Source organism: Coffea arabica, chromosome 2c, assembly GCF_036785885.1.
Source record: "Coffea arabica cultivar ET-39 chromosome 2c, Coffea Arabica ET-39 HiFi, whole genome shotgun sequence".
NCBI classification, from domain to species: Eukaryota; Viridiplantae; Streptophyta; class Magnoliopsida; order Gentianales; family Rubiaceae; genus Coffea; species Coffea arabica.
Window position 1 is genome coordinate 7,925,979 of NC_092312.1, and position 25,208 is coordinate 7,951,186.

The window sequence follows — 25,208 nt, forward strand, 5'->3', positions numbered from 1 at the left end:
TAATGGGGAGAGAATGTGCAAATGAAAGGTTCTGAATTTCGAGTTTGAGACTTCTCATTTATGAAAAAAAAAACATAATACTTGTTTAGCATATGCAATCTATAAGTAAATTGAATTCAATCGATGATAAAAAGTGGTGTAATAGTTAATGTTGAGACCTAGTATTTAGGGTTGCAATGACTTACAAAAAACACTTCAGTTACTAGAATTTTTTTTTTTTTTTGGTAACAAAGTACTTATTAAATGCTTTATCATATTGCTTGGGTGCATGCCTGTAAAAGTACTTTTTCTATTTGATAATACCTAATTTTGAAATTCTAAAGCATATTTTTCTTTTCATTTAGTTCAGAATTTATAATAAAAAAATTTTAAAGTTAAAACATAAAACTTGCTCTAAGAATCCCAATTTTGAACTTATGACAAAAGTACATTAATAGCCAAAAACTCTACTCCTAAGTTCTATAAATGATGTACACCAAACACCTTTAAAATTATTTTATATTTCAAAAGTACTATAGCTCTAAACATTTCCTTAGAAAGTCCCGTTTGTTTTCCCTGCTTCTTAAATTCCCTTCTTTCTCCCTATTTCTTACGTTTTGTGTTAAACCTCCTATTTCTTCTCCATGCTTCTTAAATTCCCTTTTTTATTCTTTTTCTTAAATCTCATCTATCATTTGCTTAAAAAAAATAAAAAAGAAGTCAATCCGTGTTTTGCTTGCTATTTTTAAGATTTTTTTGTAGGAAAATATAAAAAAATTATTAAAAAATATGTTCATGAAAAAGAGGGAGAGAGGAAAAAAAAAAAAAACAGAGAGAGACAGACTCCTATTTGAACTGTAAGTTTAGGTGCTAAGCCTCGTCAGAGAATTAAGACAAAAGATAAATTCGCCTTCCAAGAAAAAGAAAAGAACGAGTCATTGAAATCTTTGGCAACACTGCTTGGATAAAGTCATAAGAGCACATACGTGCTAGAGTTTCACCCGATCATAGACTGTCAACATTCTTTCATGACTGGTGAAAGTTGCTGCTGGAGTTTGAGCTCCTCCTCCTCTTCAACCTTTACTGTTAATAACTGAGTGTGTTTGGATACCCCAATTATCCCAAATAATATTTCGCTTGTATCATAGATACATTTTCCAACACATCTTTTTATATTCCTAATCACCTTTTTATCTCACATACATCACATCACAAAAAGTGCTACAGTAATTATTCCAAATAATATTTCAAATAATACACTATCCAAACAAACTTACTGTTTATCTATGCAACCTTTTCTTCTCCTGATACGTAATTCATTCTTCGTATTTTATCCAAAAATAAAACAAAGGGTAAAAGTTTAACAACCATAAAAAATGAGAGCAATAGAATGTCATGTGGGAAAAGTCAAGATCAGATGATCAAGAAAATTTGTTGTCGCAGGGCTCGCAGCCAATAATGATGACCAATAGAAACAAAAAAAATTAGAAGGAACACCGAAGTGGGACAAATCTCTCATGATTTGAAAACGAGTTGTAAATATCTGAGGACATGACTCATGAGATCATTAGTCCTAAACTTGTTGGAATGAGACTGTAGGCCTGAATAGTCAATTCCAAGATCCTAGTTGCAGTAATTAATCAAATCAAAGCCCGCCATGCACAATTGCCCCCCACACATTTTTTCTCTTTTCTTCCTCCCTCAGCAACACTTATAGCCAGTAGTAGATGTAGAATATCGTATATAGCATCCAAAAAAGTGAAAGCTCAGCTGAGCTGTTTACAACTCAATCACCATTCACTCCGTACACTCCTCCAATGCCACTGGACTCACTCCCTCCCTCACATTTGCTACCAACACTTCCAGCCTGTTTTGTGCATTTCGAAGTTTCAATCTTTACTCTGTAAAGCCAACCACATCAATTTTTCTTTTGCCCCCTACATTTCACTGTATCCCACTATTGGGCCATAATTCAGAGAAACCCATTAAAGAGGTACGTCGTTTAAGAATCCTCAGTTTTTGCAATTTTGTAGAACTTTAAAAAAATGTTTTTGCAATGAAACAAAAATGAGATCTTTAGTGTGGATTTTTTTTTCTCTTCCTTTTTGGACTCTATCATTGCTGTTGGTTTCTTGTTTCTTATAATTTGGTGTTTAATTGCAGAGAGAACTTTTGATAATGGGAAGGAAAACCGAAAAGTTGTGGTCTTTAGTGTTTCTCGTAATTTACTGGCATGAAAGAAAAAGGGTTCACCTCCAATTGAGTGATTATCTTGGTGTTTTTGATTCCTCTTCTTTTCATTCCTCCCCCAGGGGAGTGTTGGTTGGCCTTTATCAGAGGGACTAGTTAGGTTTCACAATTTTCTTTTCTCTCCTTTCTTTTAACTTTTTATTTTACTTGTATTAGCGATTTTCTCAGATTTTTCTCTGCACTGCAATTGTTGGGTGTCTGCGTTAACTGTTGCATCCAAAAAACTAATCACACGTTTCTCTATTTTTCAATCACAAAATATGATGGGCATAGCTCCTTCTTTCATCTCTTTTGTTTATGTAACGGTTATAGTCGAGCGACATAATTTTCATTTGGGGTATATAGGTATTTTTTCGGTTTTTTTTAATAAACAAAGGTTTTTTATTTAGTAATGATGTCGGACCTTTTGAAGCTGTCTTGAGCTCATTTCTATCCTACAATCCTCCTTCAATTGAAAGATTTGAACAAGAAAGATCTCTGAAATTTAAGCTTCAAAACAATTCTACTAAGGTTTTGAAAGTCGTTTACGTGCATTTTGTATAACCATAAAGATGCAAGAGTTGTACTCTTTAGGGATTTGTAAGTCAGTTTGTCACTTTTCTTATAGCTGCATAATTTTCTTTTGCTTTTGTAATTCTTTTTACCAACTAGGTAGGTGTAGGATGATGGCATAAAGAGAGGATTAAGGGATGCTGTATAGTCTGTTTAAGAGGCAAACAGAAGCTAAAATGTGAATAATATCTATTAGACTGTGATGCTCAGCTGGTAGTTTAGTTCAGCATGTCAAGGCAAGCTCATCTTCCTCCTCGATGCCCTTTTCAAAAGAAAACGATCAGCAGGCATGACCCTGCTTTGCCAACCTTGGATAATCACATTTATTTGCATACTCGGCACCACAAGTCTGTGTCTCAAAGCTCTATTGGAGAGGAGAAGCCGGCCTGGCTTGATGACCTACTGGATGATTCAGACTCAAATTCTGGCTACATATTACATCGCCGATCAGCTAGTGATTCCTTGACCCTTTTGGATGATCATGTTCCGTTAGCAAGTATAAATCAGCTTAGTGGAACTGATACTCCTGCCTCTTGTGAAAGTGATGGAAGCTTGGAGTCTGCTTCTATATATGGCCCAAATTCTCCTCGTGCAAAAGGAAAAATATCCTTCCCTGAGAATGCAATAGTTTCTGCATTGTCAGAATATGTCTCTCACGAACATTTGTGGCATTTAAATGACAGCATCTGTGCCTCTGGAGCTGCTAATTTGGAGTCAGTGGAGGATACTCGTGGTTCAGCTGGGGAGATGATTGCTGAGACGAAGCCAGTTAAACGGTTTGATTCTGGACTAACACGCTCCTTTTTCAGAGAAACAAATTCCATTATTATTATGGTCGCCCAGCACCCACGAACCATTATCTAACATAAGCTGCTTGGTGCATTTTAATCTTGTCCATCTGGTAGAACTTACATCACGTAACTTATTTTTGATATTGCATTTGAGTAAGCACTAGACTTGGTTATGCCCTTTCACCTAAGTTTTGCTCCCATCAACGTAAGAGCAGTTTCGATGGTTCTAAGTGGTTACAAATTCCGATTACTGTATGTAATGGTGTTTAACTGTATCTAATGGTTATGTACATCGTCGCAATGCCTTTAATCCTATTATGCAAAAGTCACTGGTCAACTATGGACCGGGTTACGTGTCCTGCAACTTAGACTTTTTGCTTTATTAACTTCATGTTTTACATAATATACTATATGTTGTCCGCTCCAGCTATGCAATTTATATGCCAAGTTTCTATACCTTTTCTGGCTATTTGTTTGTATGGTAAATTGTTGCATCTTGGATGTTGAAATACTTTTAAGTTGAATATAGATTTTATGGAGGAGATCTTTATTAATACAATGAATAGAACATCTGACAAGTAAAATGTCTGCAATCATGCATAGCTGCCACCAACTATGGTTTGCAATGAATTAAAATGTAGAACCTGAGATTAGCCAAGATAAGTATCCATAACTGTCCGCTTCAATGGAGAATGCAGGTTTAAGAACAAATGAATGACATATTTCTTTCTTTTGGAGATTGTTTGCAGTAACTTAAGCTTCTCATTCTTCTTTACATACCTGAAGTTTTAGAATATTTTGCAATGAGAAAAGTTGCATCAAAGTTTGTTAATTTTGTTGAAGCTCACAGAGTGTGAGATCGCTATTACATACAATCATGAGACATCTAAGAAAAGAGAACGTGGAGGAGTGATACAAATTTCATCAGATAAGAGTCAAGGCAGGATTTTTAAGAATGATGTATACCTAATTGATTGATTAAATGTTGACTTAGTTGAGTTGAACTGATTGTTCTCAGACTTTTTTTAATTATTAAATCTACCAGTGACTAAAACCGGTCTCTCTTTAAGAATGATCAAAGTACTAACTGTTGTTAATACTTTGTAAATATCTGACACTCTCATTTTCCCAGGCTTCATGTTGTGATCTTTTTTACTAGACGTGATGTGACCTCTATATCTTTGGCATGGGTGTAAATCATCAGCAAAGGCTTTGAACTCTGTAAAGTAGACTTTTACTATAAATTTGGATCCCGAATATTTTGACCACCATGTTTTGGCTCTTGCTTTGTCTTCAAATTAATGCACTGAAATAGTGTCATGCTTCTCAGTTCTGTTAATTCATCTGTTGATTACCTGGGAAGCTTCTCTTTTCTTTTAGCTTTTCCAAAAATTTGAATTATTTGTTCAACTAATGATTGTAATATTTTCTATTGTGATGTAGAAAATATCTGTGTTTGTTGATATGACAGTAATAAAGGTACTCCATTGGAAAGGGGGGGGGGAAGGTTGGGTGGTAAGGTAGGAGGGATTGTAAGTAGGAGGTCTTGAACACACCCCCCCCCCCCCCCCCCAAAAAAAGAAAAGAAAAGGTTGCCCCATTGAAACGGACCAATGTAAAAGCAGCATTTTGTCATGTCTTTCTTTCTGCAAAAGTTGCACACGGAAGGCCCAATTTGTGTGAGCAGACTAATTCTTAAATTTTCCCCCTTTTTTGTCTTTTTGAACTTTCTTATGTTTTTCGGTCACTCATGTATGAGCACGAAGTCAGTAATTCTTCAGCAGCATAACCATCCATAACTGTGGAAATTGTTGCAAGTTGCCATTCCCGCTTCAAATTTTCTGAATTAGTTTTCTGATTTCAAGGCACACTACTTCCTGAGGATTAAACGATGTTGATTGATGTATGTACAGATACCCTGGGCAGCGATCTCGGGTCCGCAAACTCCAATATATTGCTGAACTGGAAAGAACTGTTAACATTCTTCAGGTACTCTCTGTCTGCAAAGAAATAGCTGTAAAAATATTACATGCTGTATCTAATTCTCTTATATAGTCTTTACCGAGCATATTTGGACGGTCAAACGATTTCCTGTTATCTATGGTAGCATTAGTTTCTCAATGTGAATTGTTTAGAAGATTGTTTATTAAGTGGAATCAGCAAGTAAAGACTATTAGGTGATAATAAGTTTCTGAACTGCTGCAAACACTATTGGTGGACCAGTTAGCAACATGCCTAACCTTATGGTGTTACTTGTATGGAATTCATTGTTGTCTCAAGGCTCATGTGCCTGCTGTTATAAATTTTCATCTGGTAATAGATTAAGCATTTAATGTTGCAGAAAGTGGAGATGGATATGGCTTCCAAGGTTGCCTCGCTGGTTCGGCAGCGTCTTGCCTTATCATTGGAAAACAACAAACTAAAGCAACGAGCACTCAGACTACAACATGAAAAACAAATTGTTGATGGTAGGGTTTCTTTTTCTTTTTCTTTGTTTTGGAGGGCTGGGGTTATTGTTTGGGGGGGGGGGGGGTGTTGGGAGGTTGCTTTGGGGACACAAACACAGTGAGGCCCCTAAAACCCCAAATTCTGGGGGGATGTTTTCCTCTGATTGTACATCGTGATGCCACATCCAATGCACTCCCCACATATTTATCGCATTTTCTTGTTTTAGTTCTCTTGAAGTCTTAAAAAATGGCTGTAATGTAAAAAGTTCTATGATTCTATGGTTTGCCTTCAAGCCATCATTGTCGGTGATACAAATGTTATGATGGAGGGCTTAGCATGATTTTACTTAATTCTTTTTTTTTTTTTTTTTTTTAATTTTAGTACCTTGTTACCTTCTGCAGGCCAGTACAAGTCTCTAAGAAAAGAAGTGGAGAGGTTAAAAACTTATTTAGCTCATGCCCATGGCAGCAAGGTCAGCACCAATTTCAGTTTAAGCTCTCATGCGGAGTTGGCAAGTGCAGAGGCAACTTGGCAAATGTTAGACATGGGAAAACTTGATCTTAGCTAGAGAAAGTTAGTACAATTGACAGTTGCACTTGACTTTGTAGCAAACGAGGATTTTATGTAGTAGTTGTTCTAGTCATTGATTCACCTCCAACTAGAACCCATAAATCCAGCATTTTGAGTCCCGAAGTTATGCTAGGATAACGAATTTAGTGACCGAGAAGACCCCTTCAAAAGATGGCCCTGTTATGCGAGCATTACATTTTGCCTTTGTCTACACTAATTTCGCGTGATATGTACTGCCAGAATCATTGACTGATGGAGTTCGACATCATGGGATGCATTCTATATCTTTGTACTCCATATTCATGCTGACGCTTTTTGTACTTTGACCTTTTTGTGATGTCTTTGCATTGCTCTGTCACCATACAGCCGAGGAAAACGAAGAATTATTATTAGCAAGGAAAGGAAGGCACACACCAAAGAGGGCATACATGCATGAAAGAGTCAAGCGCATTCAACTTGACTCGTGAAAAAATCTGAGGAAAAAAAAAGTAAATGTACAGAGAAATTCAGCTATCCAAGGATTATCTTCATTCTTTTCTGCAATTTCTCCGCACGTGAGGAGATACACAATAATATACTCAAATACGGGTCCATTATTCAGAATAGAATGAATTATCAGCATCCCAAAGCTGGAATAGCAAAATGACAATCAAAGATCAAAACTGCACATATGTATACAGTAGTAGTCATCCCCCAAAGAACACCTCTTGCCTGGACACCGTCAAAGCACTGACAACAATTCTTAACCACAACCAGCTCTGCCTCTAACCACGAAGTGATGCATGAGGAACAGCAGGTAAACCTAGCTCGTCCTCACCCTGTCCAGCACAATTGAAAATAAATTTGGAGTCAAACAAAAAGGACACGTAGCATACAAGAAAACTGCACAAGCCAACACAAGTATATTAAACTTCATAAGCAATATTTCCCACCCTCAACCCTCAACTAGATTTTTTATTGAAAACAACCCAGGTTAAAGTAGATGTCACTATATATATATATATTTTTCAAACTATTTGTACTGTGATGCTTGTATTTGGCCTTGTTTTGTCTCATCTCTTATCTGCATCTTACAAATATCCTTTCTAATCCTGTAATAGCATATATTTTACAATATCTGGTAGAGAAATTGGCGAATAGAACTTTTCCCTCTTAACCGAATTGAGAAACTACAATTTAACTAACAAAGATTCCTTTCTCCATTTCTTCTCTCCCTCTCTGACAAAGTACCACCTCCAACAAATTGCTCATAGAGACAAAATACCTCCTGTGTCTGTGCTCACCCAGATATAAAGGGGAACGAGGGAGGAAAACAATAATTTCCAGGCTTCTCTTCAGCCCAATTTACCTGTGCATTAGCTCTGCCAGGTGGCACGGGTGCATGCCCAGTTGGAGCAGGTGGTAGGTTTAGCTCTTCTTCCAGATTAGGTTCCTTGTCGGGTTGAAGATACGCAGGCACCCCATCACTTTCAGTCTCCATTCCCATGTCTGCTTCCAGAGCATCGAGCTCTGCATGATAGATGGACAAAATGTTGTTTGTAACCATTCTCCCAATTACATATAACTTAAACTTCTGGTGCTTTCTCACTAAAACTCGCATAAAAAGTGAATTGTCAAGCCTATGAGCTCCATAGAGAAGTAACAAATCATAACCCAAAGTGGAACAGACAAGAAGGAAAAGAGGGAAAAGAAGAAACAGTTTTCGTTTCTTCTTTCCTGCTTGGGAAGGAAGCCAGGGGAGCAAATCTTACCACCCATCAGTTCCTCCTCATCAATGTCATCAGGTACACTGTAGCTCCTACCAAGAGTCTCTTGAATCTCATTACTAACATCCATCAAGTCCATCATCTCATCTTGCAAGTTCTGCAGAAAAAGGATCATTAGAGATAAAAAGACTTGTTCCATTGATAACCGGAAAAAAAAGGAAGAAAAACAAAAGAAAGAAAGAAAGAAGATTGCATAGTTATGAAACCAAAAAAAAGTAGTTAGTAAGTACGAACATCTATGTCTTGAATCTTCACTGTCTTCATCATCCCTTTCAATTCTTTGTTAGCTGACTTCAAAGCTGACATCTGCAACAATGAAAGAACATGGGTCATTGGTAGTTTAACTCCTTAAATTATTGGATTAAATGCCAAATATGCTCCTGAAATGACCCATCTCAAACTCAAACTGTACGTTGTGGGAAACATGTACAAGGAACTCTTGACCCAAGGAAAATCACATATTTAATATTAAAAAACCTCCTCCTCCACATAAATGGTTCCCCTACCTCTAAGGAGGTAGGCAGCAGGTGCCAATCAGGTTAGAAAACAAGCTCCATCTGACAAGTCTTGAACTCTGCCCGCTAGGGCGCTACCAAGAAAAAGACATTCTAACGTGAATTTAGTGCAGCTTAAAAGGAATGAACTTGATTAAACATGGAATAAATCTTTAATTTCTAATACAAACTATCACTAATCGCAAACTTAATGTTAAAGTGCTTGTAGGCTAACGAACATATAAAGTTGAATTTTACATTACCCCCTATCTTATGGTTGCAGGGATATAAAACTTCTCATTCATCACAATGAAGTGGCAGTTTTGTTTAACAATCACAAACAGAGACAAAAGAACAAGCTCATATATGTATCCTTTACGATGACATCTGAATCCGCTCAATTTAGAACATCACCAAAGTCAGAAACATGCTAGCCAACATGCACTATATACATCTGCCTAGAGCAACCTAGGATATGATCGACCCAATGAAAAACTAACTATTTGCAATCAGTAAAAGCAATTTGGTTGAAAATGATAAAATAAAATCAAAGCTTCCTAAGACATACTGTTTGTTGAGCATCTTTAATTCCCTCAGCTGCAAAGGCAACTTGGTCAAGGTTAAAAGTCTGGTTATACAGCATATCTCGTTGACCTTCATACCTGTCAACAAAATGTCAATAGTTGCAGATGCATCACTTAACTATCATTTCAAGATATGCAGGCATATATAAGATGTGGAGAATAAAATGAGTTTAAGTCGCACAAACAACTGCAACAAAAAGGTGCCCAAGGGCCCAATGACTGAGAATCTACTTCTTTTTAGACTTCATATGCATGCCTTATTAAAAGCTTTATTTTCTTTGCCACTTTTAATCAGTTAGAAAAATGATTAAGCATTTATATAGTAATGTAGCACTATGTCCTCTTAGAAATACATAACATGCACGTTGTTAAATCTTCAAAGTTTCTGTAAAATAAATACTACACAAACTTCTTCTTTAAACATTTAATAAGAGAAAGGTTTACTAAAACAGCTATACTGATGGTGCTTTGTCCAAAAGAAGTTCATCCAGCTAATGACATTCTATATAACAGGAAAAAAGAAGAAGCAACCATCTTCAAACAGGATTTAAACCAGAAAGTTTCAAGATTAGCTTATCTCAAACAGTTCAAACATGCTTCAGTGCAGAAAGGTCTTCCTGTTAAAAACTCGAAAAACAAGCACTAGAAGCTGCCTCTACGTTCTACAAAGGCAACACTTGCACTGCAGACTGAATGGCCCAGTTACTGATGACGAAGATTTTAACATGGAAAACACGAAAGCTTGTATGTATATTTCATTAAAACATAACAACTCTCCTAAGGTCTGATTATCTGTGAGAGACTAATGCATCGACACAGACACACCCCAGAAAAGCCTGTGATTTCTAATTCAAATTCTAATTGTTATTTAATTAAAAAGCCAAGAAGATCACTGACATTCTCTTTTGCTTAAGAACCCTCATTGCACGTGCTTTGATGGCTTCTTGAGCTGGACCAGGTCGAGTTTTCTTCAACTGCTCTCTATACCTTGCAAGTTCAGCATCAAGCTTCTTAATCTTATCCTCAACTGTGTCACCCCTTTTAGTTATCTGGAAAAAATATGCAAGTGCATATACAGTAAGTCACCTCTGAGGACAAATAAGAAGCTATGACAAAAAGCCAGATAACCACTAAAACATAAAATTGAACAAATGAAAGAACAAGGCTATTAAATGGCCCACTCATGAGAACCAACACAAGTTGTCAGAATATGTAGTTAATACACAACCCAACGCCAAAAATATAACTTAGCTATATTATAAAAAGCACTTGTGAGTAAACCTTTGTTGTGTATATAAACAAATTGAGATGCAACTTCGGCTCCCGGTCATTCTTCATGTCTTTTAAGTTCATAATGTCAAAGACAAACATCCAGAGCGGAGTCAAGATTGGCATCACAAAATTTTGGGGTTTAAATTGGCTAATATACAACAGATCTAACTATAAATAACTCTCAAAGCACAAGATTCCAATGAAAACAAAATATCAAGGTAGTGCATTCACATTCAGATTTCTTTAAGCTCTTCATTTCCTTACTTCAATGGATTTACATCTTCTATCAATGCAGTCTGTTTATAGCATTCCAGAAAACTGAGAATTGAGAAAATCCTTAGAAAACACGGCCATCCAAATGTAGTAGTAGATGAAAACATCCAACACACACTAGAATACCTATTAATGAAACTAACTACAGAATAGAATCGAACAACTATTCGAGAGTAGTTAACAATCATTGCACAATTCCACTTCGAATTAATAACAAATCTTCCACTTCAACCACGTTCAAATCGGCTAACAAGCAATTCGCGCCCCTAATTAAGTAAAATTGGATCGTAAAGAAAGAACAACAAAAGCTGCAACTCCTCTAACAAACAAATTGGAGAAATGCTGGTATATACGTAAACAAAACTTTGACTAAGGTGTAAAGGAACTTTGAATAGAAGAAAAGAAGAGGGTAAGGAGAAGAAAAGATACCCGATCGGAGGCGTCGTTGATGGAGGGTGGAGGTTCTTTGTCCTTCTTGACACCAAAGACTCTCTTCATCTTCCCCTGTTGCTCCCTGCAATTCCTTTCCGGTGAAACTTTTCTTACGTGCAGACAAAATTAGGGTTTTTTTTTTAAAAAAAAAAATATGGGGCAATATCCGAATTCGAAGGAGAAGATCGAAGATGATACCCAAATTAAAAGCGTACGAGGAAGAGATAGAATGTTAGATAAGCGGAGAGGGAAATTGAGGGGAATTTTGATTACGGCTTTTTACTATAACGACCTTTGGGAATTTTCTGTAGTATTTTCTTCGTCAATCCAAGGAAACGTACGTATCTAAAGACTTAACTCTTACGATTCGTTATGGAAGGAAGCAAATGGAAACTTCCAAGTAAATACACCGGTACTAATAGTATATACTAATAGTACACATTTGACTCTACTGCCTTTGCAGATTGAAGCCATTGCCGGCCTCTGCATGTGCACAGCACGTGTCAATGTACACAACAATCCACAGGTTGTACACCAGTTCCGGAAAGCAGCTTTATATAGTACTCTCATGCACAAATTCCAGTTTACCTTTTTTTTTTTTTGGAATTTCAAATCAAGTATTATACAGAATAAAAGGAGGAAAAAAAATAAATGTTTACATTCCAATATTACCATTGCCATTTACTAATTTGCTAGAAAAGTTTCTTTTTTTCTTTTTTCCATAGCAAGTAGTTTAGGCTCTGCTTGGATTGCTATTTTCTAAAATTTTTGTAAAAAAATGCAATGTAATAATTTAATATATATATAAATTAAAAAGATAATTAAAAAATATGTTCATAAAAAACGTCGAAATTTGTTTATGGCTTTCTAATATACCACTTATGGCGTTTCTTGAGAGCTTATTGATCTAACTGGTTGCAGAATTGGAGAATTTGCCTTCTCCCAAAGCAATAATTATACAGTGAGCATTTTATAAACTTACAGATTGCACTTTGACAAATTCACGTGAACACAAAAGTATGCATCCTAGTTAACATTGGAGCTTAGGCCTAGCTGTTTTCTCGTCTTCCCAACAAACAAGTCCCCAGATTTTATCAAGCCAGGCAGGCGCCCAACAATGGTTATACAAAAAATTTGAGCCACTGCTTCTCTTCTCCCCAGTGAAACGAATGCCAATGCTGATGAAGCAGGCTTATAAGTTGCCAATCTCTTCTCGTTCTCTCCTTTTATCAACAGCTTCACATTCTTAGCAGCCACCAAAGCATGCTGTTCAGCCAGGTAGCCTTGTTTGAGTTCCTGAATGAAGATGCGGTTCGGTAAGGACATCTTGCTACAGGATAGGATAATGCTCGCAAACATATGTGCAAGAAAGAAATTGCAAGTGATTTAAATGAGTCTACAAGTCAATTAGAGAGCATGACTACATCTTCTGTTGCATTTGATAACCGCAGTAGACGAAAAGAAATACTAAAGCCTTGATGGCAGGATAAGTTTCCCCAGAGCAAAGAAGCTCTTGTATTGTATGATTACTATCAGTGGAAAATCAGTATCTAGAGTTAACTAGCTAGATGCAGTTCGATGGAAGTACTCAAATTGAAAATTTCCAGCATTCCTCGAGTAGAATCCATAAATGCTGACAAGGTGCTATTCTCAGGGCACCTTTTCTGGAATACTTTGTTAACCCTAACGTGAAACCTATGACATTCCAAACCCGATTCCAGTTTTCTTTTGAGAGATAAAGTAACCGTTGACACATGGTAATCTCTTCTTCTAAGCTTGTAGAAAGCAAGGACAGATGGGTTGTGGGCAGTTCTAGCTGCTGTTTCAAAAGTCAATTTCGAGCAGAATTGAAACATCTATTTGTTACAACCAGAAAAATTAAATTTTGACAGAACTACGGCAATAGAGAGTAACCCAACGTCCACAAGAATAGTTTGTTTAAAGAGGTAGATGTACTTACAGGAATATCAGTGACATCACCAATACCAAACACATTCTTGTGACCTTTGACTCTCAAATTTGCATCCACCATTAACTTTCCATGGACATCCACACTGTCACCAAAAGTAGTCTTCTTTAGCCAGGATGAAGCAACTGGCTTGCCTATGCAGATAAAGTGGCAATCAGCCTCGATGGTTTCTCCAGCAGATGTTTGATAAACGCCATTTGAATTGTCATTCAAGTTAGCTGACTGCCCCAAGATGACTTCAACATTCTTTGAGATCAACCAATCAAGTGCCTTTTTTCCTGCCCTTTCTCCAATAAACTCTAACAACCTAGATCCCCGATGAACCAGTGTCACCTTCTTATCAGGAAAATCCACAGCTATTTCACCAGCAAGTTCTACACCAGTTGGCCCCCCGCCAATTATCAATATTGAGTTTGCAGAACTTATCTTCTCATGTTCTGTAAGAAGAAAAAGTAAATTGATGACCAACCGGCAACTAAAACAGCAAGTTTCTTTAGAGTCACTGTAAACTTAACAAGCGATAGTATAGAAAAAGAAAAAAAGGAAAATTTTTAAACATTTAAATATTAGGTAATCGGCATTCAACAGTTAACTTACAGCAATTAATATCACTTTTCTGCTAGGAACAAACAGCAGGCTTCAACAGTCTACTAATTCATGTCTATATTTAAGCCGTTTCCTAGTTTTCATCTGCATTCCTAAATTCAAATTTTGAAATAAGCATGCAGTCAATTTCTCTATGCTCCAATAGAGATAGGTCTTATACCTTGAATACTATTAACATATGAAAGTCTAGGATTCAAAAACTAAACCAATCAACAGGCCTTGTCAGAATCATTAATCCAGTTCATATAGCGTCCTTTTCAGGAGCTAGAGGAAATGTATCTCAAGTACATCAAAGTATATATAATAAGATACAGAGAGTAGATGAATGTTAACATCAGAAGAAGCAAGCATCAGAATATCTTGTAGAAGATAAATGTAGGGCAATACAGAAAGTCAAGAATGTAAAAGAAACTATGAAACCAATTGCCTCAACCTCACAATATAACGTATAGACCAGCATGCACGTTCTGATGGCTAAAAGACACTTTTAATCCTCAGTTTCTCATTTCGCACACGGGCAAGAGTTTTGACTGGTAAATAAAACTTTTAAGTTAGGTATCACCCAACCCAAGTAACACTAAGCCTTCCAGCAACTATAGGAGGACTGTAGTTATAGAAAGACAGAGAATGTAGCAATGGGAAAAAGCAAATGGATCAATCATTTAACTATGAAGTCTGCGACAATGCAAATGCTATACATTTAAGTCATCCATTGTTTTACCTGCTTGGTAGTAATTAAGCTTCTCAGCCTTTGTGCTGGGGCCATCACCCATGTGGCCTGTGGCAATTACAAGATAATCATAAGCTACCATGCGTCCTTCTGTGGTCAGGACTTCACTGTCTGTGAGATCAACTGCAGTGGTTGCGACGACGTGTGCTTTAGGCAGGTATTCTACATGATTAATTAACGATCTTCTCGCAAATGAAGGTTCAACCATTGATCTCAAGCTTGCCCAGGTGATTTCAAAATACTCTTTCCTGTTGATATTTTGCAGCTTTCATTAGTGAAGTTTCAATAAAGCAAATAGAACCAAAAGGAATTAAAATGGTTTTATCAAGGTAGAGGATGGATTGACAGCTGATCACTTCATGCAGTCTCAAACTTGAGAGATGCGAGTTTTATGTATCTTAGATACCTATAAAGGTTGAATACTAGATTAATGTTGCAGTTCGTTTGCCCTACCCCTTTCCCTGTCTCCAGTACTGTCATAGCATCCTTAGTTTAGAAGATCAAAAATTCAGACCCAAAATACTCTTTCATTGATCTCAAGCTTGCCCAGGTGATTTCAAAATACTCTTTCCTGTTGATATTTTGCAGCTTTCATTAGTGAAGTTTCAATAAAGCAAATAGAACCAAAAGGAATTAAAATGGTTTTATCAAGGTAGAGGATGGATTGACAGCTGATCACTTCATGCAGTCTCAAACTTGAGAGATGCGAGTTTTATGTATCTTAGATACCTATAAAGGTTGAATACTAGATTAATGTTGCAGTTCGTTTGCCCTACCCCTTTCCCTGTCTCCAGTACTGTCATAGCATCCTTAGTTTAGAAGATCAAAAATTCAGACACTTCGATGCCCTTGTAGACATGTAAAATGATTTGGCATTTAAGAAGTAGAGCCAGTTCACTACACATTCTGGAGTTAACATTGAGTAAAGACTACTCAATTAGAATGGAATTTGGTTATAGGGCTGAAACCAACATCTATTCAATAATATCTGAATATAAAAAGAAGATAGAAACTTTATTTGCTCATATATTTTTGGCAAATTGCTAATAAAAGTGACAACCAACTACAAATAGTAGGACTATGATCGTTGTAATTAAGCATTTGATCCCTGAATTTTCTAAGCCATATCTATCAAAGATAGATAGAACACTGAGAATAATTAGCCTCCGTTCCCAATCCTAAGCACAAAACCACCCAAATTAGATGGAGCCATATTTAGCACCTCCATTATCAAGATCAGTGTCTTAAGCTGTAAACATGCATATTTTGCATTTAGGAAATTAAACTCTGCTCTGAACCTGGTATTGGTGAACCTGAAATTGCTCCTGAACATGGAGAGGATGTGCAGGAGAAATTGCATTTTTCAACCGAGAAGAAATTAACAAAACCACCTGACATTTCTCCTGAACTTAAGCAAATTATTTAAAAATGCCTATACAATTCTTGTCAATTATAAAAAGTTTCCTTGCTTACCCTTAAATCACCTTCCAAATAAAATCAATTAGCGGTTCGTCCATGTCACTACAAAACAAAAGCTTCCTAGGCTTATTCCTTTGGAAAGTAAATTAAGCACTTAATGCAATACCACCCAAAGATGTAACTCGATTTGACTAATCAAACAGCATGCAGCAGATGCACATTACTGAAATATAATTAAAATCCAATAGAGGAAGTCCTCATAGAACAAAAGGAAATTACAATTAAAAAACACCATATTTCTACAAAAGAGGAGAAATGTTAACAATTTTGCCTCATGCCCCGATCCAAAATTAAGTATCTACGAGGGAATGAGAGAGTGATGTCAGGTGTGGCTTACGTATCAATCAGGTAAACATCTGCATAGTTTTGAAGGGTCTTAGCTGCCAGAGAACCCGCAGCTCCGCCACCAATAACCACAACTCTCTTCTTCTCAACGGCCAAATCGTCCAGACCCATCTTCCAAAAATCGAATAAAAACCCCAAAATCAAGCAAATTGAACAACTGGGCTCTCACATCAGATATTAATACAGATATGTAACAGGGGTCTGGTGAGCGAAGGTGCCTAACAACATGGCTTTTCCTCTAGGTAGAAGAAAGACATGAACTCAAAAGACAAAGAAATAGTGTCAAAGCTGGCAAATAGATTCTATAAACTTATTCCGTTCATTCATATGAGCTGTTGAGTCATTTTCTATGATATGCTTATGAATTGTTGTCATGAGATACGCGGAGCTCAGGACAAAGCACAAAGGATAAGGCAGCAAAGGATCCAACGTTTCTACTACCGCCACCATAATCAAGAACTCGTTTCCCAAACAGGGACCGGTTGAGAAAAAAAGAGCCGTTTCGCCTATGAAAATGGGGACTGTAGCGGCGGGGTGTTTAACAATCCCCGCGTGGTACGCGTAAACTTTCATACACCTACATTTTAATCCGTTACTTAAACAGTTAAACGGGACTCTACGTAATTTATTAAAAAGAAAAATTATAACTCGATTGATAAAAGGTTTAGAAAACTTTCATGCTTGTATCGTACAACATCTTATTAATTTATTAAAAATTTTAAAAATGAAACACAATAAATTGATTGATAAAAAGAATTAATACACTTTCGTGCTAATACCGTACAATGTCTTATTATCAAAAGGAAATAAAAAAGAGTATTGGACAATGTCTTACACTCAACCAAGACACCTTCAATGCTTGTTTAATTTGTCTTTTCCATTTAATTACCTCTACACCATAGACACCATCTTCTACTTATTTAATTTCTCACATCCATTTATCCCTAGATGTCTGTAATTAGGAGTGAGTAAGAAATCAATTAATTGAATTTCTGATCAAATTAAATTAAATTTGATTTATCTATTTCAAATTTAATCGAAACTTGATTTTGTTAATTTTTTTTCATGTGGTATCTTTACATTGAATGTTTTTAATTTGATATGCCTTAAGATTTATGTTCGATATGTTAGAACTTATTAGGAATATATAAATACATATAGTATTTGATTTTACTCATTTAATATCTCATCAATTGTGAATAAAATATATTAAATGCCTTTCCAATAATTACAGAGCAAAAAGTTACATAGTTCATGATAATATATGAATTAATCTTGTACACACTGTCAGTATGCTAATTAGTCTTTACATTATTGATACGTGATACTTATTTGGAGTTTATGAATAATGACCCTAGGTTCGTCTAAATTAACTGACAAATCACATGATGCTATATACTCTTTAAATATTAACTACAAATCATTTTTCATGTTTTTATACCAAATATGAAAATGGACGGAATTGCCAGACAAACATTTTCATTTTGTGTTTTTTAATTTCTGGTAAATAGATTTATGGGATGCACACCAACACCAACACTATTTTATGAAATAAATCCAAAAATTTTTTTTTTTTTTAACTTTCATCTCCTGGCTTATAGAGCCTTGTCCGAGGATTCAATCGCAATACTAAGATAGAGTTCGAACTAGCAACCTACGGAATGCTACCGTTGGGGACTTGAAACGAATCAAACTTGTATGATGAAGACCAAATATTTAAACTTGCATAATGAAGAATTGCACCAAATATCTTTTTTCCTTCCAGGAAAGTCATTTTGTACACTATTTTAGAAGATCCGTACACATTTAGGAAGTGACTTGCTGCCAAAAACACATACATATTAGCCTTTCTAATGAATCCCTCCCTCAAATAATACCAAATTCTCAATAGTCTAACATTCCTATTGATTGAGGCCTTGTACGGCAGACAAGTTTTTGGCCAAATTTGTCAATTATTAAAATTTTTAAAAACTTTAATTACAGTGAGCTCAAAAAATTTTTCAAAACTTTTAAATTATACATTTCAAATATTTAAAAAAACACACTTAAAAAAATTTAAAAAAAAACTTCTACAGTAAGTTACAATAAAGTTTTAGACAAATATCCAAAAAATTCACTTATCAAACGGGACCTGACTTAATAAAACCCTTCCTTCCTGAGTTACCATCTGTACACCAACACTAATCCGATTACATGTAGTAAAATAGACTACCAAATATTATTGTTGCTCTAAACCAAATCAAATTCGTACTATATATCTCTAACTACATAAGGCGTCGAAGGTCTATCTACAGTGATTCCGCTGGTTATTTTGTAATTTGGCTGTTCGATTTGTCCTTCTTTGTCCGTCCGTCAATGTCCTCTGCTCCCAATGTGTTCCGCTGGTTATTTTGTAATTTGGCTGTTCGATTTGTCCTTCTTTGTCCGTCCGTCAATGTCCTCTGCTCCCAATATGTGGTTGCGTCCCTCTCAATTATTAAATTAAAGCTACTCCCAATATGTGGTTGCGTCCCTCTCAATTATTTAATTAAAGCTAATTAAAGCATTTGCTTTAAAGCTTTTGCGTTTAAGATTGATAATATAATATATTTGTTACCTACTCAAATAGAAATTAATTGTCCCGTTTTGTATTATTTGTATTAGGTTCCATTAATAGGACCAATTGTTTTTCAAAATATTGAATAATTTTCCTCTATTTCAAAAATCTTACTTCGATAATATTTGTTAACTACTCCCTCTCAATTATTAAATTAAAGCTAATTAAAGCATTTGCTTTAAAGCTTTTGCGTTTAAGATGGCTAATATATTTGTTACCTACTCAAATATAAATTAATTGTCCCGTTTTGTATTGGGTTCCATTAATAGGACCAATTGTTTTGAAAAATATCGAATAATTTTCCTCTATTTCAAAAATCTTACTTCGATAATATTTGTTTTGTATTAGGTTCCATTAATAGGACCAATTGTTTTTAAAAATATCGAATAATTTTCCTCTATTTCAAAAATCTTACTTCGATAATATTTGTTAACTACTCAATTATTAAATTCAAGCTTTTAGGACAAAGTGATAATTAGTTGTGTGTTTTTTGATATATGTGAGTATTTTAGCAAAATATATATATCAACACGAATATTTATTTCCAGAAAATTATATATATGTATATATATCAACACAAATTTAAATTTTTTGTGCATCTAATAAATATTTGTTAACTGCCCAATTATTAATTTAAAGTTTTTGCGTTTGTTTAGCAAAAGACATAGCAATTCTTCTGCAATGCCACCGCATGCTATCAAATTCTACGTGGTTGTTCCCTGGTGATTAAAAGTTACGTGGCGCAAAATTCATCATACGTGGTTACAGATTAGAAGTTACACCTGTAGTTACAATTCATGTCATGTACTTAAAGACTAGGAGGTTATCGGCTGTGCTAAGCACAGCCTAGGCCCCCTGTAATCTATTGTCATATAAAATAAGATTAACAGTAATGTTTGCGAAATAGTATTCTTAAAATTATAAATTACCAATCAAGTATGCAGCTAACAATATGAGACTAAACAAAACAAAAAAATCATTAGCATTGCAAAAGAGAAGAGAAGATGACAAAAGATTGGCAAGTAGTTTGACAAATAGCTTAACATCTTCAAGTGCAAGTTAATCTTACAGAGACAAGAGATGACTTGCTAAATACTTAATATAAAGTGCAATCATAGGCTGCAATTACAAAAGATCACATATTGAGATCTATTAAGGTGCACAAAAGAACAAGTGGTTAATTGATCACAGCCAATGCCCATTGAGATTAATTGATTGCTGTCAAGAAGTAACCCTATGCACAAAAAAAAAAAACACAAAAGGGACATCCTCATGAAATACACAAAAATGAGTCCAACATCTAGTGAGGATTTATAAATTTTCAATATAAAAGGTTCAAGAAAACATGTCAGAAAACTAAACTTTCCAAGACACAACTAAGAGGATAAACACTTCATGATAACCAAAATTGAAACTTACATCTAATAGGCCATAAAAACAGATAAATAAATGAAAAAAATCCAAAGCAGAGTATAAACTGTAATAATACATCTTCCCTAGCACACACATGTAGTCTTATTGCAAAAAATCATTTTTTCATATTCCTTTTTAAATATCAATTAGAGATATGATTTATACATCTTAATATTTTTTCCCACACTGTAAAAATATAAGTTTTAACATATTTTTTCCAATAAGTCCTAGACAAATAAAAACCTAAGAAATTACTTTCTAAACACATAAGGCTCATAACTGGCATATTTGTTTTTATTTTTGTGCCATCAATTAAATCATCTCTTATCCAATCTCTATGTATTATGAAAAATTTATCAATTTTTCATATCTCTTCCTGTCACTAATCCAAGGAATAAGGAGAGTGTTTATAAAATTAAATAAAGGCGATGCACTTATATATGCTTTGTAAATAATTAACCTAGCATTTAAACCCCTTCTCATTATGTTTATACTCTCATTAGACAAAAAATATCAATTTTGGTATTTATTTTCCCTTAAAGTATAAATAATTTTAAAAATTTATAAAAAGAATAAATAAGGTTGCATTCTAAATATTAACCTTGCATTTTAACGCTCAGGTAAGGACAAAAATATTAACCTTGCATTTGAATGCTCGGGTAAGGACAAAGTGTCTAGGTAGAGAATCTAATGACTTAGAACTTAGAATAATAATAATTTCCTTAGAATAATAATCATTTCCCAACTTTATTTTCACAAGAAAATGCTCAGTTTTTCAGTAGATTAAATTTGCTCATATTTAGCATTGTCATTATTTAAAAATTATTGGCAACTTAAGCATGCTAATTTCAAAACTCTAGCTTCAAAATAGAGTTTTAACATCTACAGGAGTACAAGGAAGAAAAGAGCAGGGACAAAAAATTATTAGAAGTACCGAGAATTTTTTGTCAGTATCATAGAGTAGGCAATTAAATAGCAAGAAAAATAGTAAAATAGTCAAAGCTACAGAAGTAAAGCTAAAATTGAATCACAAGCTCAAGACATACAAATTATTAAATATAATTCAACAATTGAATTTGACAATCAAAATTAAGGCTCAGATTATTAGTTAATAAAAGCTTTGCTAAAAGAAGAGCACAAGCATTTGAACTCAACAAATAGCCCTATAGATTCCAAATAAGAAAAATTACTCTTCTGTGACTCACTTATTTCTCCAATTAGCAGCAAGAATAAAACAAAACATTTTTGAATAACCTAACAGCTAAAAAGAAGCAAGAAATACCTATTACTCAATTGATGGTTGCAAGATTTGTTTTAATTTGTTGCCTCCTACAATAACAACAAAAATTCATTCAGATACTCACCAAATAAATGAAAAAGCATTCTTCTTTTGCATCGTTTATAGTTTAACGTAACCCACAGGCAGTAGTGGAGTTGTGGAAGCATGCACATTTTACGTGAGCAACAAGTGCCCATTTCCCATATGGCCTGCCACTGCCCCGAACCAAGGCTTTCCAGTCGTAGCAAACGGTGGCTTCTATCTTCCATCCGGGAGACTCCGGAAATTCCAGGCACCAGGAGATTCGAGTGGCCGCATCTGGGCCAGAACAGGCTGCAATTTCGACTACTCCAACGACGGACGAGCCTGTGAAACAGGCGACTGCAACGGGCGACTCGAATGCGCCGGGGTGATCGGCGTTCCTCCTGTGACGCTAGTAGAGTTTACGTTGCAGGTTGACAAGAGGCAGCCGAGTTTCTACGACGTAAGTATAGTGGATGGCTACAACCTCCCTGTTTCAGTGACCCCATATCCTACAGCACCAAAATGCTACATCGGAGGGTGCTTCTCAGATATAAAAAAGGAGTGCCCTGGGGAGCTGGCGGTCCTGAATGAGCTCGGAACTTTTTCTTAAGAGTTTGATATTATCAAGCCACCAAAAAAGAAGCAAAAAACAATCATTTTACGCTACACTCAGTTTTCAAAAAATAGGAAAAAATTGGAAAAGACCTTTAAGTTAACATAAGTTTTGAAACTTACCAGTGAATTCAATGCAGAGAAGAAGAAGAATCTGGACAGCAAGTTGAGTGACAATGTTGAACCACTTAGATTACTCTAAAATCCATCAAATGGCCAACATTTGATTCAAAATAAAGCTAATTTATTAGTTTTAGATATCAATAGAAACACAAATGAAGCAATTCTTTTGTTTAAAGAACCTTCTCAAGAGATCCAAAAAACACCATCTAGATTTATTGTTGCATTTGCAATCAACCTAAGAACCAATTATCCCAAGTTTCAGACAGACATTTCATCAAACATTTGATAGCCATGCCTATGAGATTTCACATATTCACTTGAAGGCAGTGTCATACTAAAACCATGTTTTGAGTTAATGAAGCAAATATAACATAAGCAATCATTGTAAGGGATCATAACATACCTGAGATAAGTGATAAGAAAGCATCAAAACAGGGAGTAATAATACTTGAAGTAGAACTGAATTTGTACGAGAATTTCGGAAGAACAAACTAAGCTACCGTTGGACTAATAAATGAAAAAAACAATGAACTTTGACAATTAAAAGTAAAGCTCCAATTTGTTTGTCAATGGCAGGCGAAGAAGAAGAGCACAACCATGGCTGCAAACTCAGTTGCAGTTCTGGAATAATATATACTCCAAAATGCCATCTGAGTTGCCTCGCCAAGATACAGCTTAAATCCAGTTAGTATCAAGCCTGAAACACAACTCACGGCAACAATATTGTATCATCACAGCCGAAAATGAGAACAAAATAAATTCACCTATTTCTGATCTTCATCTGTTGTGAAAATCCAACAAAAAAATCAACACTATATTCGAACAAAATTTAGATTCACTAAACCCTGGTAAGGAAATAAAAAGAAGAAAAAACAAATGTTCAAACCAAAAAGGAAATAACAAAAAATTGTACTTCCATATGAAATAGCACATACCGAATCAAGAGGGAAAAAAGCCAAAACCAGAGTGAATGAAGGTTAGAATGAGAGTGTGATTAGAGAAAGAGACGTGCAAATACAGATAAAAGGTACAGGCTAAGTGAATAGGAATCCTACTTCTCAGCAGAACTGGAATAAGGGAAAAATCACATCCAAGCAGATATTTGTAATCGTAATCATACCGATGATGAAGGTTGAATAGAAAGCATAATTTGGGTGGAAAATTGAATACCAAAGCTGATCAGAATAGAATGGCATACCTAAAAAAAAATTCCCCATTTCACTCCTTTGAAGTACAACTATCACGTGAGGCTCCAACAATTCGGCAACATGAGACGAAATCGATACAGAAACGGGTTAATTGGATATCAGAGAAAGAGGGAAAAACGGCTAGTGCAAGCAAAGTAGTTCACCTGCACCCAATTCTCCTGCTCTGAAGTACAAAGGCCATGTGAATGATCAGCAAATCAAGCGGCTGCAGGAGTAGCAGCTGACCTGCTGGCTTAAAGAAGGAAGTCACAAAGAGATGAGATGGTGGGTTTGGTAGCATAGCCGGTTGGGATGGGACTTGCTCAGAATAGGTGTGCTGAATTTTGCTCAGAATAGGCGCGTGGTAGAGAGAGCAGGAAAAGGCTTCAATGCAATTTGAGGGGAAGACGGTGGAATGGCAAAAGAAGGAAAAGAAATAGAAGACTTCGGTCGGTCAAGAGAAGCTTTGTAAGAAACACTTTACTTGCCACTTGTCAGATAATTAAGGAACCACGTGGCAAGAGGAAAGGAAAGCATTAAAACTGGCTGTTTTCTTATATACAAGGTAGATAGAGATATGCTTGTTCAATTCAGTTCTTTCACAAATTATCTACTGTCATAGTGGACTTGCAATCATTAGTTACATTTAATGCATGCACGTGCTTTCTTCTGCCAAACCACAAACTCTTTGTATAGTTCAAGACTATGCGTTCCATCTACATTAATCTTTTCACCGTCAGTTTCTTTGGTTTGGTTTTCTTTATCTACGGACTACCAACTATTATAATGCTTTAGAGATGTTTCTCTTTTCTCTTGTGCCTTTCTATTAGCTCTTCATTTTCTATTGGTTTTTCCTGATCCGTGTTTCAAATTTGGCTATTTTGTAATTTGGCTGTTCGATTTGTCCTTCTTTGTCCTGTGGTCCAACTTTGTCCTGTGGTCCAATATATAGCCGTCAATTGTCCCCTGCTCCCAATGTGTGCCCGTGAAGGCGTGAAGCTTCGGCTACAAGTCCTTCTTTCTCCTGTGGTCCAATATGTACCCGTCGATGTCCTCTGCTCCCAATATGTGCCTGTGAAGGCGCGAAACTTCAGCTAGAAGTTATAAATTAATTGTCCCGCTTTCTTCTATTAAATCAAGCCCTCTCAATTATTAAATTCAAGCTACTCAATTATTAAATTAAAGCTTTTGTGTTCTAAGATTGAGTGGCATAACATAAATGTGCTCAATACAAAGTAATAATTAGTTGTATGTCTTATTAATATTAAATTAAAGCCAATGAGAGCTTTTGTGTATAAGCTTGATCGTATCAAAATGATGATTAGTTGTGTGTCTGATTAAATTAAAGCTAATTAGAGCTTTTGCGTATAAGCTTGATAATATTTGTTAGCTATTAAAGCTTTTTCGTTTTAAGATTAATTATTAAATTAAGAT

General features: G+C 35.5%; 3 protein-coding genes and 1 long non-coding RNA gene across 12 annotated transcripts; 1 reads left to right on the top strand and 3 right to left on the bottom strand.

The window, feature by feature from the left end:
* Window positions 1–1,709: 1,709 nt before the first annotated feature.
* On the top strand, window positions 1,710–6,887 carry LOC113725625 (basic leucine zipper 2-like). 3 transcript variants are annotated; one of them, XM_027248906.2, is made up of 5 exons: window positions 1,710–1,972; window positions 2,143–3,557; window positions 5,486–5,561; window positions 5,914–6,040; window positions 6,422–6,887. In XM_027248906.2, the coding sequence occupies exons 2-5, from the start codon at window positions 3,010–3,012 to the stop codon at window positions 6,586–6,588; spliced, it is 918 nt and encodes a 305-aa protein (XP_027104707.1). In that variant the 5' UTR covers window positions 1,710–1,972; window positions 2,143–3,009; the 3' UTR covers window positions 6,589–6,887. The 3 variants fall into 3 exon arrangements, with proteins under 3 accessions (XP_027104707.1, XP_027104706.1, XP_027104708.1); XM_027248905.2 differs by having other exon boundaries at window positions 2,881–3,557; XM_027248907.2 differs by having other exon boundaries at window positions 2,885–3,557.
* A 208-nt stretch (window positions 6,888–7,095) lies between these two features.
* LOC113725626 (vacuolar protein sorting-associated protein 60.2-like) lies at window positions 7,096–11,813 on the bottom strand. Of its 2 annotated transcripts, XM_027248909.2 has the most exons (8): window positions 11,610–11,813; window positions 11,409–11,493; window positions 10,332–10,483; window positions 9,419–9,512; window positions 8,591–8,662; window positions 8,342–8,453; window positions 7,939–8,099; window positions 7,096–7,408 (listed from the first exon to the last, which is right to left on the bottom strand). In XM_027248909.2, the coding sequence occupies exons 2-8, from the start codon at window positions 11,475–11,477 to the stop codon at window positions 7,355–7,357; spliced, it is 714 nt and encodes a 237-aa protein (XP_027104710.2). In that variant the 5' UTR covers window positions 11,478–11,493; window positions 11,610–11,813; the 3' UTR covers window positions 7,096–7,354. The 2 variants fall into 2 exon arrangements, with proteins under 2 accessions (XP_027104710.2, XP_027104709.2); XM_027248908.2 differs by having other exon boundaries at window positions 11,409–11,812.
* Window positions 11,814–12,326: 513 nt separating this feature from the next.
* LOC113725628 (uncharacterized) lies at window positions 12,327–17,107 on the bottom strand. Its single transcript, XM_027248911.2, has 4 exons — window positions 16,533–17,107; window positions 14,708–14,964; window positions 13,372–13,817; window positions 12,327–12,707 (listed from the first exon to the last, which is right to left on the bottom strand). The coding sequence occupies exons 1-4, from the start codon at window positions 16,649–16,651 to the stop codon at window positions 12,438–12,440; spliced, it is 1,092 nt and encodes a 363-aa protein (XP_027104712.1). The 5' UTR covers window positions 16,652–17,107; the 3' UTR covers window positions 12,327–12,437.
* A 1,550-nt stretch (window positions 17,108–18,657) lies between these two features.
* Window positions 18,658–24,502, bottom strand: LOC113725629 (uncharacterized). Of its 6 annotated transcripts, none has more exons than XR_011838891.1 (3): window positions 21,970–24,208; window positions 21,832–21,878; window positions 18,658–19,918 (listed from the first exon to the last, which is right to left on the bottom strand). It is a non-coding gene; the product is annotated as an uncharacterized lncRNA (long non-coding RNA). The 6 variants fall into 6 exon arrangements; XR_003457383.2 differs by lacking the exon at window positions 18,658–19,918 and adding an exon at window positions 20,096–20,370; XR_011838890.1 differs by lacking the exon at window positions 21,832–21,878 and having other exon boundaries at window positions 21,914–24,502.
* Window positions 24,503–25,208: the final 706 nt, after the last annotated feature.

What these genes read in the sequence shown, in the direction of transcription:
- LOC113725625 (XM_027248906.2), top strand. Translation starts at nt 3,010, where the DNA reads ATGTCAAGGCAAGCTCATCTTCCTCCTCGATGCCCTTTTCAAAAGAAA. An exon ending in GAACTGTTAACATTCTTCAG is followed by an intron (nt 5,562 to 5,913) that starts GTACTCTCTGTC and finishes TTAATGTTGCAG; the next exon opens with AAAGTGGAGATGGATATGGC. An exon ending in TGAAAAACAAATTGTTGATG is followed by an intron (nt 6,041 to 6,421) that starts GTAGGGTTTCTT and finishes TACCTTCTGCAG; the next exon opens with GCCAGTACAAGTCTCTAAGA.
- LOC113725626 (XM_027248909.2), bottom strand. Translation starts at nt 11,477, where the DNA reads ATGAAGAGAGTCTTTGGTGTCAAGAAGGACAAAGAACCTCCACCCTCC. An exon ending in TCAACGACGCCTCCGATCGG is followed by an intron (nt 10,484 to 11,408) that starts GTATCTTTTCTT and finishes TATTTTTTCCAG; the next exon opens with ATAACTAAAAGGGGTGACAC. An exon ending in CTGGCAGAGCTAATGCACAG is followed by an intron (nt 7,409 to 7,938) that starts GTAAATTGGGCT and finishes TGTGCTGGACAG; the next exon opens with GGTGAGGACGAGCTAGGTTT.
- LOC113725628 (XM_027248911.2), bottom strand. Translation starts at nt 16,651, where the DNA reads ATGGGTCTGGACGATTTGGCCGTTGAGAAGAAGAGAGTTGTGGTTATT. An exon ending in GCTTAATTACTACCAAGCAG is followed by an intron (nt 13,818 to 14,707) that starts GTAAAACAATGG and finishes TTCTTCTTACAG; the next exon opens with AACATGAGAAGATAAGTTCT. An exon ending in GTGATGTCACTGATATTCCT is followed by an intron (nt 12,708 to 13,371) that starts GTAAGTACATCT and finishes ATCTTCATTCAG; the next exon opens with GAACTCAAACAAGGCTACCT.